This window comes from Prinia subflava, chromosome 5 (assembly GCF_021018805.1).
Source record: "Prinia subflava isolate CZ2003 ecotype Zambia chromosome 5, Cam_Psub_1.2, whole genome shotgun sequence".
NCBI lineage: Eukaryota > Metazoa > Chordata > Aves > Passeriformes > Cisticolidae > Prinia > Prinia subflava.
The window spans coordinates 57,795,704-57,811,595 of NC_086251.1; the positions used below are offsets into that span (position 1 = coordinate 57,795,704).

The 15,892-nt window shown below is 47.2% G+C and overlaps 1 protein-coding gene across 1 annotated transcript in view; it reads right to left on the minus strand.

Moving 5' to 3' along the window:
- Positions 1 to 15,892, minus strand: part of PRKCH (protein kinase C eta) — a 113,243-nt gene that overhangs the window by 46,555 nt on the left and 50,796 nt on the right. The window contains exons 7-9 of the mRNA XM_063399560.1: positions 15,646 to 15,773; positions 13,439 to 13,582; positions 12,532 to 12,705 (exon numbers count right to left, since the gene is read on the minus strand). Of these exons, the coding sequence (XP_063255630.1) occupies positions 12,532 to 12,705; positions 13,439 to 13,582; positions 15,646 to 15,773 (446 nt within the window). The remainder of the gene's footprint in view (positions 1 to 12,531; positions 12,706 to 13,438; positions 13,583 to 15,645; positions 15,774 to 15,892) is intronic.

Below are 15,892 nucleotides of genomic sequence, written 5' to 3' on the forward strand. Positions count from 1 at the left end.
CTGTCCTCTGTGCAGTGTGAGGGTCCCAAACTGAATGCAGCATTTAAGATGCACCATTGCTCCCAGCACTCCCACAGCACTGCTGCAGCACCAAGGCCATGTGCTGAACACTATCTCCAGTCCATATAACACTGCTCCCAGCACTCCCACAGCACTGCTGCAGCACCAAGGCCATGTGCTGAATGCTATCTCCAGTCCATATAAACACCACCACCTCATTGTTCCACCCTGTATTTATGAGAGGGCACTGAAGGACACCTGAGCTGCCTGCTGCAGGCAGCAGCCTGAGCCAGAGCAGCAGGAACTCTGCAAACCCTCACCAGCCTTGGCTCTCCAGCCCACAGCAGCTCTCCAATGCCACATCTTCACTGCAGATGGTTAAACTCAGTGTGGCTGTGCTGTGCCTGCCTGCTCCTCCAGCTGCAGCACGGGTATCACTCTGCCTCGCCACTCGGGCTGGCTTTTACAGCTCCTTGTTATTCTTTCCCACCTCCTTCCTTGCTGATCTCTCCACATGACATGTGCTTATCTAGCCCAGCTTGTCCAGGCATCTCCTCAAGCCCATACTTAAAAAGAAATCCCTTTTGCCAGATCCCCAACAGGAAGCAATTTAATTTACCAGCAGCCTGGTGAGGGATGGTGTGTGTATTTATTGAAGTGATACATATGCCTGTATAAACATGCCTGCACTTAGGTGAACACACAGGGATTTTCTACTCTTTCCTTAAAGGTGACCTTCAGGGAAACAAAATTAACATTTCCTATCTGAAAACATGTATGTCCAGCTTCTCCAGAGCAGGCAGAACTCCACGGCCCACCTCAGACTTGTGCTTTTACTCATCTTTACTATGATGCTTACAGAAAAACACTACTTCTTTCTCAAATGTTCAGGCAACCACCAAAACAGCTGATTTTAAAATTCACATCACTGCTGCCATGGAATTAGCAGCTTTTTGCTAAAAACTGCTTTTGCTTCAGATTAACTGCAAATCTGAGCAAGTATAAGCACATGTATTGGTCACACCCACACATGGGCTCATTTCACTGGTCAAGCATAGATACAAACTTTGGGTTACTCCATCTTTTTTTAAATTACTTTTTTTTACAATTTATTTTAAGGAGGTCCAACTTATTGTCTGCCCTGTTTCCTAACACTTAGAAATCCCACAGGACTGCTGAAGAAAAGAGCAGGATGGGTATTACAGCTGGTTTATAAAGCAGCATTTGTGCACTGGTCTGCTCCATGCCTGGCAATAAACATTTGGAAAATCAGCACTAATGACCATCCTTTGGGGAAAAACATCTAAAAGGCAGGCAAGGCCTTCCATTTTTAGTCTTGAGGAAGACTATCAGCTTACAAAACTGTAAAGACCAACCATTCTCCCAGGAATCATTAAGAAATAAAATAAACAGTGGTACCCTATCACAAAAAAAAAAAAAAAAAAAAAAAAAAAAAAAAAAAAAAAAAAAAGCAGGGGAAGGAAACGAAAAGAGGGGTAAAGAAGGAGGGAGCTGGAGGCAAGTGGGAGAAGAGTGAAGAGAGAGGGAGGAAAGGGCAAGGAGAATAGGGAGAAGAGGGAGAAGAGGGAGAAGAGGGAGAAGAGGGAGAAGAGGGAGAAGAGGGAGAAGAGGGAGAAGAGGGAGAAGAGGGAGAAGAGGGAGAAGAGGGAGAAGAGGGAGAAGAAAAAAAGAAGGCAATTGGCAGCCAGAAGAGTAAGACTGAGTAAACAACTTAAGAAGGGGGGCCAGGAAAAGTAAATCTTAGAACAGCAGATAGTTCAGACACTTGCACATTTGACCTGACTTAAGAGTCAGTTATGTGTCTCCTCCTTTCTTGGGGAGTACCAGTGGGAATTAGGAGGAGTTGAAAGCTGGATTGTTTTTTGACAGGGTCAATGCTGAACTCCTCCTCCTGAATATTTTATCTATTGTGCTTTGCCCAGAAGTCTGCCCGATCTGGTATCTCTGACGTGGTAAAAAAGGGGCATTTGAGTCAACAGGAAACAGTGACACCAAAGGCTTCGCAGCAAGTGGCAGCCACAGGAGGAAATCACATTGCACCATTCCTGGACTGGGATCAAGATGAATAAACTCTCAGAGCAATTGTTACTGTAAATCAAAAAACACTTGGAGGAAACAAAAGTATGGGATCAGGCAGGTTTATTTCAAGGCTGGCCTACACGTAGAGATTAATCCTGTCAATTCTCATGCAAGAGAGCTGGCTTTTTTATTTTTCTTGCCTTTTAAAAAAAATATTTCTTTTAATTTCAGTTTTCCATCCCTATTTGTTCACCTGTAAGATGGGCAGGGGCTGTTGGAAGCACAGCAGTGGTGGACAGCAGCTACATATACCCATTATATTTGTTCATTGTTTTAGGGGGTTTTGTGGGGCTTGAAGAAAGTCCCTGACTGCAAGAGCCACCGAGAAGGATAATCCACATCCTGGTTACTGCCCCTTGCAAACACTAAAATCCAACCTCAAGCATTACTTTAGTCCTTTGTCCTCACCAGCTTTACAAGCTGTTTTGGATCCTCATACCTTTCCTCTCTGTCAACACAGGGGAAGAAAAAGAAATCCAAACTTTATTTAAAGAGCATAGTTTTTCTCCCTGTGCCCAGAAGGGAGAGTGTGATGGCCAGCTTCTACCCTCTTCTAAAAAGTCATAGCTGATGTCCATCTACAACCCACACAAGACCAAAGACCTCCTGGGACCTTATCACCAATCACAAGGGTCCAATTTTCCCTCACAAAAAAAAAATCAGCCTGGCTCAGGAATCCCATTTAGTTTGTATTTCATCTTTTTGGAAATAATTCATGCACACAATTCCTTAGAAAATCAGCTTTGGGCTCAGTCTGAGTTCACTGAAGCCAAAGGGCTTCCCCAAGAAAACAGTCATTTTCCCCTGTTTTGGTAGTTTATGCTTTGCAGAGCAGAAGGGAGGCTTTCCAAGTCATCCCCAAACAGAGACAGCTGTGTTGCTGCTTCCCAGAGAAACTTTATTGTTTCCAAAAAGAGTAACAGGGCTTAGGGAGCTTGCAAGCAAATTATTACAAGATAATTACATGAGCTGGCAGGCTCTCTCAGTGTTCCCAGTGTTCTCCCTTCGTGGTCCACAACCCCCATACAAAGCAAATCTGCCCTAGGTCTTGCTGATAGCAAGCAAATAAACCATAATTTCTCAGTACTGGGCTCCAGAAAGCCGCATGTCCAACTCCCCAGCAGTGCAAGTGGCCATCTGTATCTGGGGTAAGGCACTGCCAAGCACAAGATATGGGGGAGGAATAAGAAACAGGTTTGTAACTGAGTATTTATTTTTGTAGGACTAACAGAGTCATGCCCCACTCTTAGATGCTGCTTTGTGAGGAAATGCCCATCCTCCATACCCAGGCCTCCACAGAACCTAGGAATTCCTGTTGGAAATGCCTCCCCCCCATACCCATCCCTTCACAGCCTTCACAGAACCTATGAAATCCTTCTGGAAATGCCTCCCCTCCCTCACTGTGGTTCTTCAACATTCTCATGTGGGGAAGCAGAGGGGCAGGCACTGATCTCTCTGGTGCCCAGTGACTGAACCCAAGGGAATGGCTTGAAGTTGTGTCAGGGAAGGTTTAGGCTGGGTATCAGGAAAAGGTTCTTCTCCTTTTCCAGAGGGTGGTTGGGCACTGAACAAGCTCCCCAGGGCAGTACTCACAGCACCAAGGCTGACAGAGCTCAAGGAGTGTTTGGGCAATGCTCTCAAACACAGGATGACTCTTGGGGATGGTGCTGTGCAGGGCCAGGAGTTGGACTCAGTGGTGCTGCTGGGCCCCTTCCAACTCAGCATATTGTATGATTCCATGATTCCATAGCCAGCCCTTCACAGAATACACAGAATCTATGAATTCCTGTTGGAAATGCCTCCCTCTACACCCAGCCCTTGGACCATACACCTCCCTCTACACCTGCACCCCCACGAGCTACCTGCTGCTCCCAGCTCCAAGGGTTAAGCAGAACAGGGTATCCAGGGTGGTTACACATGGTTTCAAACCCAGGGAGCATCACAGGCGTCCTGAGAACAGCCTCAGCATGAAGCAGTCACAAGAACCCTTGCACAAACACGTGTGTGAGCACAGCAGCAGACCCAACGAGCTCAGCCCTGAATTTCCACACAACGCCGCTCTCGCCTGACTGCAGCAGAGCAAGGCAGCCACTGGTGCCAGGTGAAGATCTGTCCTTTGATTTCACACCACAGCAACTACACCCAGGAACACCTCTGGCCCATGCTGGCTCAGATGGAGCCCCACGGACTCCCAGACAGAGAGGCAGTGGTTTTGCAGCCATCTGCTCGCCGAGCAGTGCCACTCTGCTGAGCTGCTCTTCCTCCCTGCTTCAGGGGCTGCAGAAGGGCTCGCCAGCCCCAGGAACCACTTCTGCCTCAGGGAACCAGGCCACAGACAGAACACACAGCCCTGGGGTTGCTCACCGTGTGATGCAGCTGAAAGGATAAGAAAGGGAAAGTTTCTTTCTTCTGCTGGTTTTGGGTGGTTTTTTAAGCTAGAAGGAGGCACAGTAAAAATTAGGTCAAATCAGAATGGGCATGTGGTGTCTCCTTCGGGCTGGGCAGCTGGTGAACACATTTCTGAGAATCTCAGGTCACTTCCCCACACCAGGCTTGTTTTTAGGTCCTCTAACAAAGAGGCACCAACCACAGTCACAACCATGTCAGTGAGGCAGGCATCACTGGTTATCACCCACCACACTCTGCTCTCTGACCACCACGAGGCTCCCTGCGAGGCCACAGCACAAGGCACATACACATCACCCAGAGAATCATAAACTGGCTCTTGGCACTTGCATAAATAAACTCTGAAGGGTCCCTTGGGGTGAAGGTGGCCGTGGCACTCGGGTGCACAGTGCAGCATCAACACCAAGCTCCTTCCAGAGGAGCTCAACGATGGCAACCACAAACCAGGGACAGCTGAGGGGAGTGTTGGGTTCCCACTTGCCCCAGGGGAAAAAATAAAACAAAACAAAACAAACAAGCCCAAATCTAACTGCATCCTCCAAATTCCTGCCCCTATTTTCTTAACCACCTGGCTGAAATTTCAAGCTCATACACTGGAGAATTTTGGTAACACGCAAATTCAGTCATTTGTCTGGAACAATGTGTCTTCTGGGTATTCAAGTGAACCACACACACATCCTTCCTCCTCATCCCCTCCCTGCAAGACAGCCTAATTCACAGAAGCATTAATCTATTACCTCATCTTTTCATCAGAAACTTTTACACAGCATATGTGCAAAAGGATGATTATCTTGTTCACCTGTTTCATTTGAAACAAGATCAGCCCCACATTAGAAAAAAAAATCCCAAAACTCTGATAAACCAACCAATTACGTACAAAAAAGTCTGATTTTTAATCTCAATCAAAAAAAGACACTTTGAGCGTCATTAAAATGAAATATTTAAAGGATATAAAACAAATTGAAAGAAGAAGCAACACAAAATCTTCTCGCCCAGACCTTTTACAATGGTAAAGAAAACTACATAAATACTCCTTCCCATCCAAAGATTAAAAAAATTCAAAGGACTGACTGAATTTAGAGGGGAATAAATTGATAAATAAGGAACTAGAGTGTATGACACTATAGACATTACCTGTTAATGAAAGATTTATAGGCCATCTGCACCCCTCAGCTGGCTGCTGGCACCTTGGTGTCTCAGAAGACAATACCCTGTAAATACCATGCTTTTTTACAGCCCTCAGTTCAAAAAGGCTTCTGAGATTGGTCTTTTTGGTTTACAGTGACCAACCTGCAACAGCTCTTCCTGTTTTACAAAATACTGAGCTCTGCAATACCTGCTGGTTCAGGAAGGGCTAGGGAAGGCTAGAGACCTCTACAAGCTCAGCCAAGGTCTTCACAAAAAATAAGAGTGCCAAAACACCCAAAAGCCACTTAGAAACAGCTTGCTATGAGGATTTGTGAATCACCTTAAACATCACCTGGAAAGTAATATGGATTCAAAGAGATTGAAACGTAAAGCACCACTAGCTCACACCTCAGTTAGTTACCTCTTCTCTGAGCTTAGACTGCCTTTGTTTTTTCTTCCCCTTCCTCCTCAATAATGACTGGCACCTGCTTGCTCAGGGCTGCTTGAGAGCTGCTTCCACTTTGATCTCTTTTTATGCCGCAACTTCCTTGATTTTAAGGACAAAAAAATGTTAGTTTCACACACTGTGGCTCACCATTGGCAACACACTTGGTTACCCTTGCACTGAGCTTGATGATTTGTCCAAGCTGCAGTCTCTCCCCTAAGCCACTGCAGATGGAGACAGAAATTTGTATCAGCTTCATGAAAATGCAAATATCCAAAGTCCCTTGACCATGTGGGGTCAGAAAGTTACACTGGGGAGCTACGACATGACGAGCTGACCCTTCCAACCCTCCAGCTCGTGTTTTCACCTCAGCTCGCGTCGCCTCAGCGCTCAGCCCAAGCGTGGACCTCCAGCAAAGTTCACAGATTAGAGTCAGAAATGTCAGCCTGATCTTGTTTCACCTCCTGCCTGCAAAAAAACCCCTGGCCTCAAATGTTCCTGCAATGAAGTGACCACTGCAAGGTGTCACTGCAGAAGTCAAAAAAAGCAGAGACTTCCCGCGCAGGCCTCGCACGTCAGCTCCACTGACAACTGGAACCAGCGTGCCAGCAAACACATCAGGGGTGTTGGTGGATGTGAATGCTGTCAAACCACAGGAAGATGCACTTTCGACCAGCCTGCCTTGATTCTGTGCTAGACAAGAGCCAGAGGAAGGCACAAACTGGCTGTCCCTGCTGTGGTCACAAAGCCAACGTGAGGGCACCACAGGGCACACGCCTGCAGGATCTGCACTGGAGAGTGAAGGGGGAGAGAGGAAATTCCCCTGCACCTCCCTGTCCAAGAACACTCCAAAAATCAACCTGCCACCCCAGGTAAGGAACAACTCAAGCTCCCTCAAGCCTGACTTGCAGAGCCTTCCAGCAGAGCAGCTTGGGGCTAACATGGGTGTCAACTCTCAAGAATAAAAGTCTCAATGCCTGCAGAAAAGCATCCACGACGTGCATTTGGCTGTGTAAATGCATGCATGGAGTTGTGCCTCCACAACATGCCACAGAGGGAATGCTGAGGGTTCAGAGCCTGGGAGTGGATCAAAGCCATCCTCTCTGCTCCCAAGGGGCTCCCTCCCAGTGCCTTTCAAAGAGAACATCAAAGAAGCCTCACTGCTCCCTGAACACCCACCAGCACACTCCAAAGTCCGTGTCAGGGCACTTGTTCATCTCCCAGAGCCCTGGAAAGGCTGTCACAGCCCCTCCAGCCTCCCTCACCTCCATCACATGGGACTCTGCCCATCTGGTGACACTGGAGTGGCTGGTAGACAACCAAGCTGATGCTGGGGATCCCCTGGGGAGACCATGGCTGAGGACTCCCCTGGACATACAAGGGCACTCAGACCTCCCTTGTGGCACCTGGGGGCAAGGGGTGGGTGAGCTGCCACCTCTCAGTCCCACCACTTTGGCTTGAGGGCCCTCACTCGAAAATGATGCCCCTGTTGAAGGCTCAAGGTCAGCTCTAACACTTTTAGGAGGTGAAACTCAGGCTTATCTCTCTCAACGACTGGGTGACCCATGGCAAGATGACCACGCTGACCCTGGCAGAACTGCTTGAGTGCCCCAAGAGCCAGTGGAGATGTGGAAAAGCCTTCCCCTCCCCTGCTGAGAGGACGACATCAGCCCTCAGCCAGTAATGGGGACAAAAAGCTGAGTGCCAAAGAGCAGGCTGGCCTCGTAAAATGGGACCAGTTCCATGATTATACTGTCCTGGAGTCCCAGGCCAGCCCTGCCTGGCTTAAATAGCACCCCTGCTCGTTATTATCCTGAAGGACGCTCGTTATAGAAAATCACATCCCTCTGCCAAGTTCGGGTGTCTCACTATTTTTGGAACAGCAGGGGCAGGCTCTGAGCCTCAGCAACTGCCAGCAGAGCCAGAGGGAAAGCAAATCCATATAACGATCAGGCTGGCTGACAGGGACAGTGCTGGGAACAGCATGGCCTGGGGGACAGTCCCCTGGAAGGACCCTTTGGTCATGAGAAAAGGGATAAGGGCAATAAACATAAAACCCAGAAACTATTCGACGCTATTTGCATGGGAAGCCAATCTCCCCCAGCCCTCTTTATTCTCATGCATATGAGTGGAGACAAAAGGATTTAAAAGCAAACCACCTGTGCAGGAAGGATGGCTCCTAAAGCCCAAAGAAGACAGGGCCTACTTACTGCAAACTGATTCTAATTAAAACATTCCAGGATTCACATTCCCCAGGATTAAATTACTGACTTAGCTATTTATACATACAGCCTCTTTCACCCCTTCTGGGACAGTATTGTTGAGGTGTTGGATGACACCAGTGTCAGGTAAATAGAAACAAACACTTTTTGGTACTTGTGACCCCTAATGCAGGATCCACGATTATCTACAGGTCCCAGCACCTGTCAGCAACTCACAGATTACTGGAGCAGAGGCATAATCCTCTCTGACACCAAAGAATTATTCTAAGGCCCTAAAAAACCCGAGGTAAATGGCTTAGGCAAGGTGGGAAGCTCTCAAGGCAAGGCCTGCAAATAAAAACAAAATAAAATTTAAAAAAACAGAGAGGTGGTGAGCAAGGAAGACCTCCCACAGATGCAGCTGAAGCAGGATTTAAACTGTCCCCTGCAACGGAGCATTGACTCCTTCCTTGCCTTTCACACGAAAGGAATCTGGAGGTGCAAGTCCAAAACTGCCCAGGCCAGTGCTGGAGACACAGATGGCCACATCCAGCCCCTGCCAGCCTGCTGAGCTGCTGATATTTCATCTTCACCCTCTGAAAACTGTGACCCACAGCAGGCAGAGACAGCCCTTGCAGCTCCTACCACCTAGTGGCTGCAGGATTCAGCCCCGATGGAGCGAGGAGGCTGCCTGGAGGCCAGGGAGCCTCAGCCCACCCTGGGCAAATAAAGCTGCCCTTGCTGGAGGGCATCACTTAAGCTGCAGCTGAGACTAAAGCAGGCTCACACTGAGCACTGAAAACCTTTCTGTGGCGAATGTAAGCTCAGAAAAACCTCAGGCAGCTCTAAAACAGGCAAGCAGAAGTAGCAGCAGTATAGATGAACTTGGGTAACTGCTGTTTTGGGTACTTGTGCCTGCTCAGCTAATCATAGAATCACAGAATGGTGTGCGTTGGAAGGGATGCTAAAGATCATCTGGTTACAACCCTCCTCTCCTGTACAGGGACACCTTTCTCTAGCTCAGGTTGCTCAGAGCTTCATTCAGCCTGGCCTTGGACACTTCCAGGGGTGGGGCATCCCTGGAATAATGCTACATTCCTGGCACCACATGACATCACACCATGCAGCACAGACATGCCCCAGGCTGTTAAAGTCAACCCCGGACTGCTTAAGCGAGGAGAAGAGTTGGCTGATTTGGGTGGGATACTGTAAAAGAAACAGAATTCAAATGGCTCTGGATCCAGCCAAATTCTCAGACCCTATGAGGGCTCTGTCCTCAAACTGCAGCAGCATCTCAGGTGCTTCCAAGAGCCTTCCTTTTGAGCTTCCATGATTTCCTCTTGGACTGGGACGGGGGAGGCTGTAACTGGACACCCCTGGGTCAGGTGCAGCCTCACCAGTGCCAGGCAGAAGGATAATGACTCTTCCAAGTTCCTGAAGCAGCCTGGTCCATAATTTGGCTCACATTCCATGGGGCTGCACTGCTGGCTCAGACTGAACCTGGCACCTACCACAAGCCCTGTCTGCCTTCCAGCTGGGCTCCTGCTCTGCCAGTCTGTCCCAGCTTGTCCTGATCTTATGGGATCAGGCTTTGACTTGGCCTTGACAAATGGTAAGAGGCCTCAAAATGGCTCTTGAAAAATTCCCAAAGTCGGGCCCAGCAGGTCCTTATGTAGCCAGGATCACCATGGCAGACTGGAGTTGTTTTGTTTTTTATAACATGAACCATTAACAGCACATTTTAAAAGTCTGGGCTGTAACTGTGATACATGTGATGTGGTTTCCATGTAATTGCAAACTGGGGATTTGTGCTACCAAGCCCCCAATCCATAAATTTTTAAATATGGCTGCAGGATGACATTCTGAGTAAGTGGTTACTCATTTTATATATATATATATATATATATATATATATATATATATATATATATATATATAATGGTTTTTATATATAGATATCTTTTTCTGCCAAGGTCTTTTTAGTGGAGGGGCTATCTCCATGCCAATACAAAGAATAAAGAGAAACCCCAAGTTTGTATCAGCTTGGTTAAGCCTTCCTGGGAGGACTGTGACCATTGAATACCCTGGTGTTGCATCATTTCTCTACTGTAGCAAAGGGGTTTAATTGTGCTTTATAAGCAATTTCAATCTGGTTATTCTGGATTGGAGTAGTGTCACTGAGTGCACACCATGGGCAAAAGATGTCATGAACCATGTCATGAACTTAATTGGAAATTTGCATTTTTTTTGTAAACACTTCCCTTTTTTGTGTTGTTTATCATCAGAGGGGAAGTGGTTCTCTGTTACAGACAATCCAGACAATGAAGCAAAGTGGGATTCAAGTGAAAGAGGAACCCAGGAAAGACTGGAAATAGCAGGGTCCTGCTATACAAGCACCATTCCCTTGGCACCATTTCAAGGACTGACCAGCTCTGTGTTTGGGGCACCAAGGGCTGAGGGGTTCTTCCCTCTGCTCCTCTGATGACAACCTGGCCCAGAACTTCCTGTTCCAGGCTGCTCTACTGTTTAGCAACCTCCATTTCATTTCCAGTCTAACTGTACCCGCAGCCAGTCTAGACTAATTTAATCTTAACCAGCATCTTGACAGCTTTGTTTCCCTCCTCAGTGTTTGACATCTGCAAACATCAATCAGATCCTCTTTTTGCTTTCAATTTGCTAGTCTAAACAGGCTGAGTTCTCCCCTTCTCTTCCTCTTTGTAAAAATTGCAGCCTCTTCTGGGCTGCAATTACTTCACCAGCCCAGAAGACCTCGACTGTACCCACAGCAGACTGCATTCAGTGTTTTTTGAACATGACAAACAGCACTCACACAGCGACCTTGAATCTCCCCTAAGTTCACAAGAAGCACTCTGCACTGCCCAGGAGCACACTTGCTGTTTTCACATCCACACTGCAAATTTAGTAAGCAAAGCCATAGCAAGGAGTGGCAAAACCCACATTTGACCTCAAACAGAATGCATCAACACTGGACATTTCTGAAATTTCAGGAAAGCCATTACAAGTTGAAATATCACAAAATTGAAGTTTCTTTGGTTACTAGTGACAACAGTGAGCTTTAAGTTTCATTTCTGCTGTACAGCACAGCTGCTCTGTGAACCATGTGAGCTGTGTATTAAAAATAAAACCCAACACAAACTACTCATTTCTGTTAGGTGAGTCTACCCAAAGGCTCCACCCTAAATGAGCACACTTCTTCACCTCCATAGCTGGCTGTTGCATCATCCCAGTGAAAACAGAAATGGGTGGGTGGCTGAATACATTTGTCTGCTCTTTTTTTGGTTTTTTAAGGTATTCTGGGTTTATGTAGGAGGAGCAAAGCTGCAATTAAAAGGGTAAGCTTCTCCTACCTCTTCTAAGAGGAAAAGAAGCTCTAGTGCCCTTTAGCAAATAACAAAATACAACTGGAAAGGAGCCCAGGCAGTTTTGAAGAGCTACCATGCAGAAAATGCTTCAGTCCTAATAACAGCCTAGCTGAGGGATTCCCAAATTCACTGTGCCATACATGGCTGTGGCCTCTGCCTCCATCTCAGCCACTCCTCCCTCCACCACCCACACCAGCAAGAGCCACCAGCACACACCAAATGAGGCTCCCAGCCAGGCCCTCAGCCCACGTTCTGTCCTACACAGGGCACAAGGGACAGCAACGCTGCCATTTGTCTTCTCTACACCAAAATAAACACCAACCATTCATGGATCTGACTCAGTGTCCACCCATGCCAGGCAGACCCTTTCCAGTAACCCCAGAAGGATCTTTCCTTCAGGTCTGAGCAGTCTGCAAAGGCTGGCAGAGACTGGAGGGTACCTCCAGTTCCAAGAGCAAATTTTAAAGTTTGCAGAAAACTCAATGCAAATACAGTCTTGTTAAAAATTCAGGCAGCAACAGAGCAGAGCCTGAGAGCCCAGAGCAACCAGAGGACACTGCAGGTGTGTAGACATTTGCACTTGGAAACATTCAATGGCATGGAGATGCTTCCAGGGAAGACACAAAGAAAGGCTTTGTGCCTCATCAATTTGTCAGGGAGCTTAGAAAAGGCCAGGATTTTGTTTGCCAAATCCCCAGCAGATGTTAGAGATGTGATATAGAACAGTGCTCTGTTCATCCTCGAGCTGAGAGGTTTCTCCTGGGTCTGAGGTGGGCATTTATAACAGGCCAAGGCCAAATACACAGCAAGGTTCCTCATGCCAGGCAGTGTCAGGAGGAAGGCTGGCCACTGCCTGGGCTGTACTTACAGGGGTCTGGAAGCAGCAGTAGAGCTTGGTGAGGAAGGGGTGGTTCCTGGCTAAGGAGAGGATGCGTTTCTCCGTCATGGTGCACTCAACGTCGTCATCCTGGAGAATGACATCCTTCTTCAGCACCTTCACTGCATACAGCTGCCCACTCTCCTTCATCTTGGCAAGCATCACCTAAACCAAAAGCGAGTGTGAATGGCAAGGGCTGAGCCCTCTGCCTCTGAGCAGCACAGAGCCTCTCACACCTCCCCAGGCTGGAAAGGTCACTCATCTCATGACCAGGTGAGTCAGCCTGTTAGCATGGGCATCAGTGCACAATCAGTGGCACACGTTATTGCCTGCAGCAGGCTGCTCTGGACAGAAATACCCACATGCTGCTCCTGTCCGGCACAGGGCTGGTCAAAGGTCACCCCCTGTGCCAGCATAAACTGCCTGAGCAGGGCCATCCACCCCACCTCCCTCCTCACTTATAAAACTCAAATACACCCTGTCACATCAGCTTCGTGGGAGAGCAGAGAAATAAAACTATCATCTCACCACGTTTCAAACCACTGCCTTGTTGCCTTTAAAGGAAAAGTCTTTACTTGCTCCAAGAAATGCTGCCCAGAGGGGTGTTAACACACACACTTGCAGCTCCTGGTATGGGCCCTGGCATGCAGCTCTTCCTTCAGGTGCTAACTTCTTTTTTGTGATGTTCAATTCTTCACTTTGCTGTCAGCTTTCTTTCTCTTCCCTGTTCTCCCAGCTCTGTAACCAGCTTTGTTGCACACAGCAAGTACCACTTAGTACTTGCTCTGGAGTACCACTGGACAGCCTGCTTACCATGTTATGAAATCACTTCTCCTACCTTGGGCCTTCTTAAATAAGGAATGTGGTTTCTCACAAAATAGCCAGGAATAACTCTCACCTTTCCAAAGCTTCCCTTTCCCAACACACGAAGGAAGGTTAAGTCTTTGATCCCAAGTTTGCTTGCTGAACTTTCACTGATATTGTTGCCATCCTTCAGGCTGTCTTTTCCCTGATGTTTCAACGTAGATTTAGAAACCAGTTTCTGTGGAAGAAAGCAAAGAAGTGTCAGTCTTCAGAGGAATTGTACTTCTGCTTCAGAGGTGCTCACAGGTAGATAATCCACCAACTAGGGCATTTGGGACCTGTGCAGGGGCACTTTATGGCTACTGAGACACAAAATTGTGTTAGTAGAGTCCCACAGCTGCCACATATGACCAGCCAAACATCTCAACAGCAGCTCCTGACATGGGCATTTTGGGTTGGAAACCCACTGCCCAGCACATCACAGATAATCATAGACTATGCTGAATTTGGAAGGGACCCACAAGGATCATCAAGTCCAACTCCAGGCCTTGCACAGGACCATACCCAGAAGTCAAGAGGCAAGGTTGACTCCATCCTTACTCCCCACAAAAAAAAGAGAATGAGAGGGGAAATCTAAGTCTTCTATCTACCAGCAAAGTAAGGAGGACTGCATAATTTCTGCAAAAGGCAAAGTGCTGGTAACATTCAGAACCCTAGCAAAGCTCATCTGAATTTCTTATGTTTCTACTTGATTTTAAGACTCTTACTAAAAGCCCAGTTCAGTGGGACCCCAACTTCAAAACGTGTCTCTTTTTCCCACTTGGGCTGCTGGCTTGCTCCAGTGCTCCAAATTTGATGGAAAACTGTTAATTCCCATGCCAGCTGTGAGATGCTGCATATTCAGGAGTTGTACCAGTATTAGCACACATTTCTAGAGCTCGTAATTTTGAAGTGCAGAAAGATCAAGCCAGCCTCCGGTGCCCTCTGCTCACAGCTCTCCAGGTATGCCTGTGCACACAAAGGAGCACTTCTGTTCGGTTTATTGGTGTGAACAAAGTCACAGGGACTTCGTGAGCTCCATCTTGTGACTGCTTGGGAGTACAGCAAAGCTCCTCCTGCTTTGGGGACTCCTCACCATGGGCAAAGAACCGAGAGCAGTCACAGAAGGACAGGGGGGTTTGTGTTGGAAGGGTCCTCCAAGATCATTTAGCTCCAAATCCCTGCCATGGGCAGGGAACCTCCCAGCACACCAGGCTGCTCACAGCCCCATCCAAACTGGTCTTGGACACTTCCAGGGATGGGCCATCCACAGCTTCTCTGGGCAACCAGTGGCAGGGCCTCAACAGGCTGACAGTAAATAATTTCTTCCTAATATATTATCTAAACCCACCCTCATTCAGCTTCAAGCCATTCAGGGTTGTCCTTACAGCACAGTCTGAACACTTGCCTAGATCCTTTAGGTCATGAGTAACAAGAGGAGATCACAGAGATTTTTTTTTTTTCTGTTTTCATCTCCTTTTGATGTGCAGATGATGCAAACAACAAGTGCTAACAAGTGCTGATTTTTGCAGAACGGAGAAGGGAGAATGGGATTTCCCTGTAACTCCCAGGATAACTGTTCCCCAAACTGCTGCAAGGGGAAGAGCAAAAAGTTTGCTACAGACCTGCTGAAATCAAAAGGGCAGCACAGCCTAACGAGCCTGCTAGGCTGATACAGCATGATGTGGTTGATCAACCTAGCTGGCTAATTGTATGAGAAGATTTACCACGTCTGGAAATTATAATTTGGGTTTTAATGTTTTCTCTTTGCTGTGTTGACAGGGACCACTGATTTTTGGGCAGGGATGATGAGAGGAGTGAAATGGTTTCCCCAAAATCACACAGAAAAAGTAACAAAGCTGGAAAGAGAAGTGGGCTTCTTCTTGAGTTCTTTTGCTCTGACCAAGCCATGCATGCAGACAGCATTTGTGTTGCAATAAAAATAAAAAATGCATGGCACAAATTATATTGATGACTAGTTATCAAGGGGTCTTCATCTGCTCTCATTTGTGATAGGCAGATAAAAGTGTAGAAGAGTCACAGCACTGTGAAACATAAGCACATTGCAAAGCAACACCTGTAGATTAAAACCTGTATGTCAGACATCCATCTTCCAGGTGAGGCCTTTGCCACAAGCCCCAGACCTGCAGTCCACCACCCAACATTACCTGTCCCTATGGGAAGCCTCCACCCCTCCTCCTACACCCATAGAAAAACTCAGTTGTAAAAGCTTTAAATAGAGAAGGGAAAAAAAATACTCACTGAATTTGGGGAAATGCTTCCTGGTTGCAGACCCATGCACGCCAAGGTTTTTGCAAGCTCTGCTGAGTTCACCCCACAGTTTGGAGCAACGTTTGCTTGGCAGCGGATGTGGACGTTCATTTTACAGACTGGCAAGTGAAAGCAAAAGAACAATTAAAATAACTTGGGACAGGTTTATTGCTGAGAAACAATTTATTAATTCTGCTTCAGGTAATACATCCATCTGGATCCACTCTGTATCTTTAAA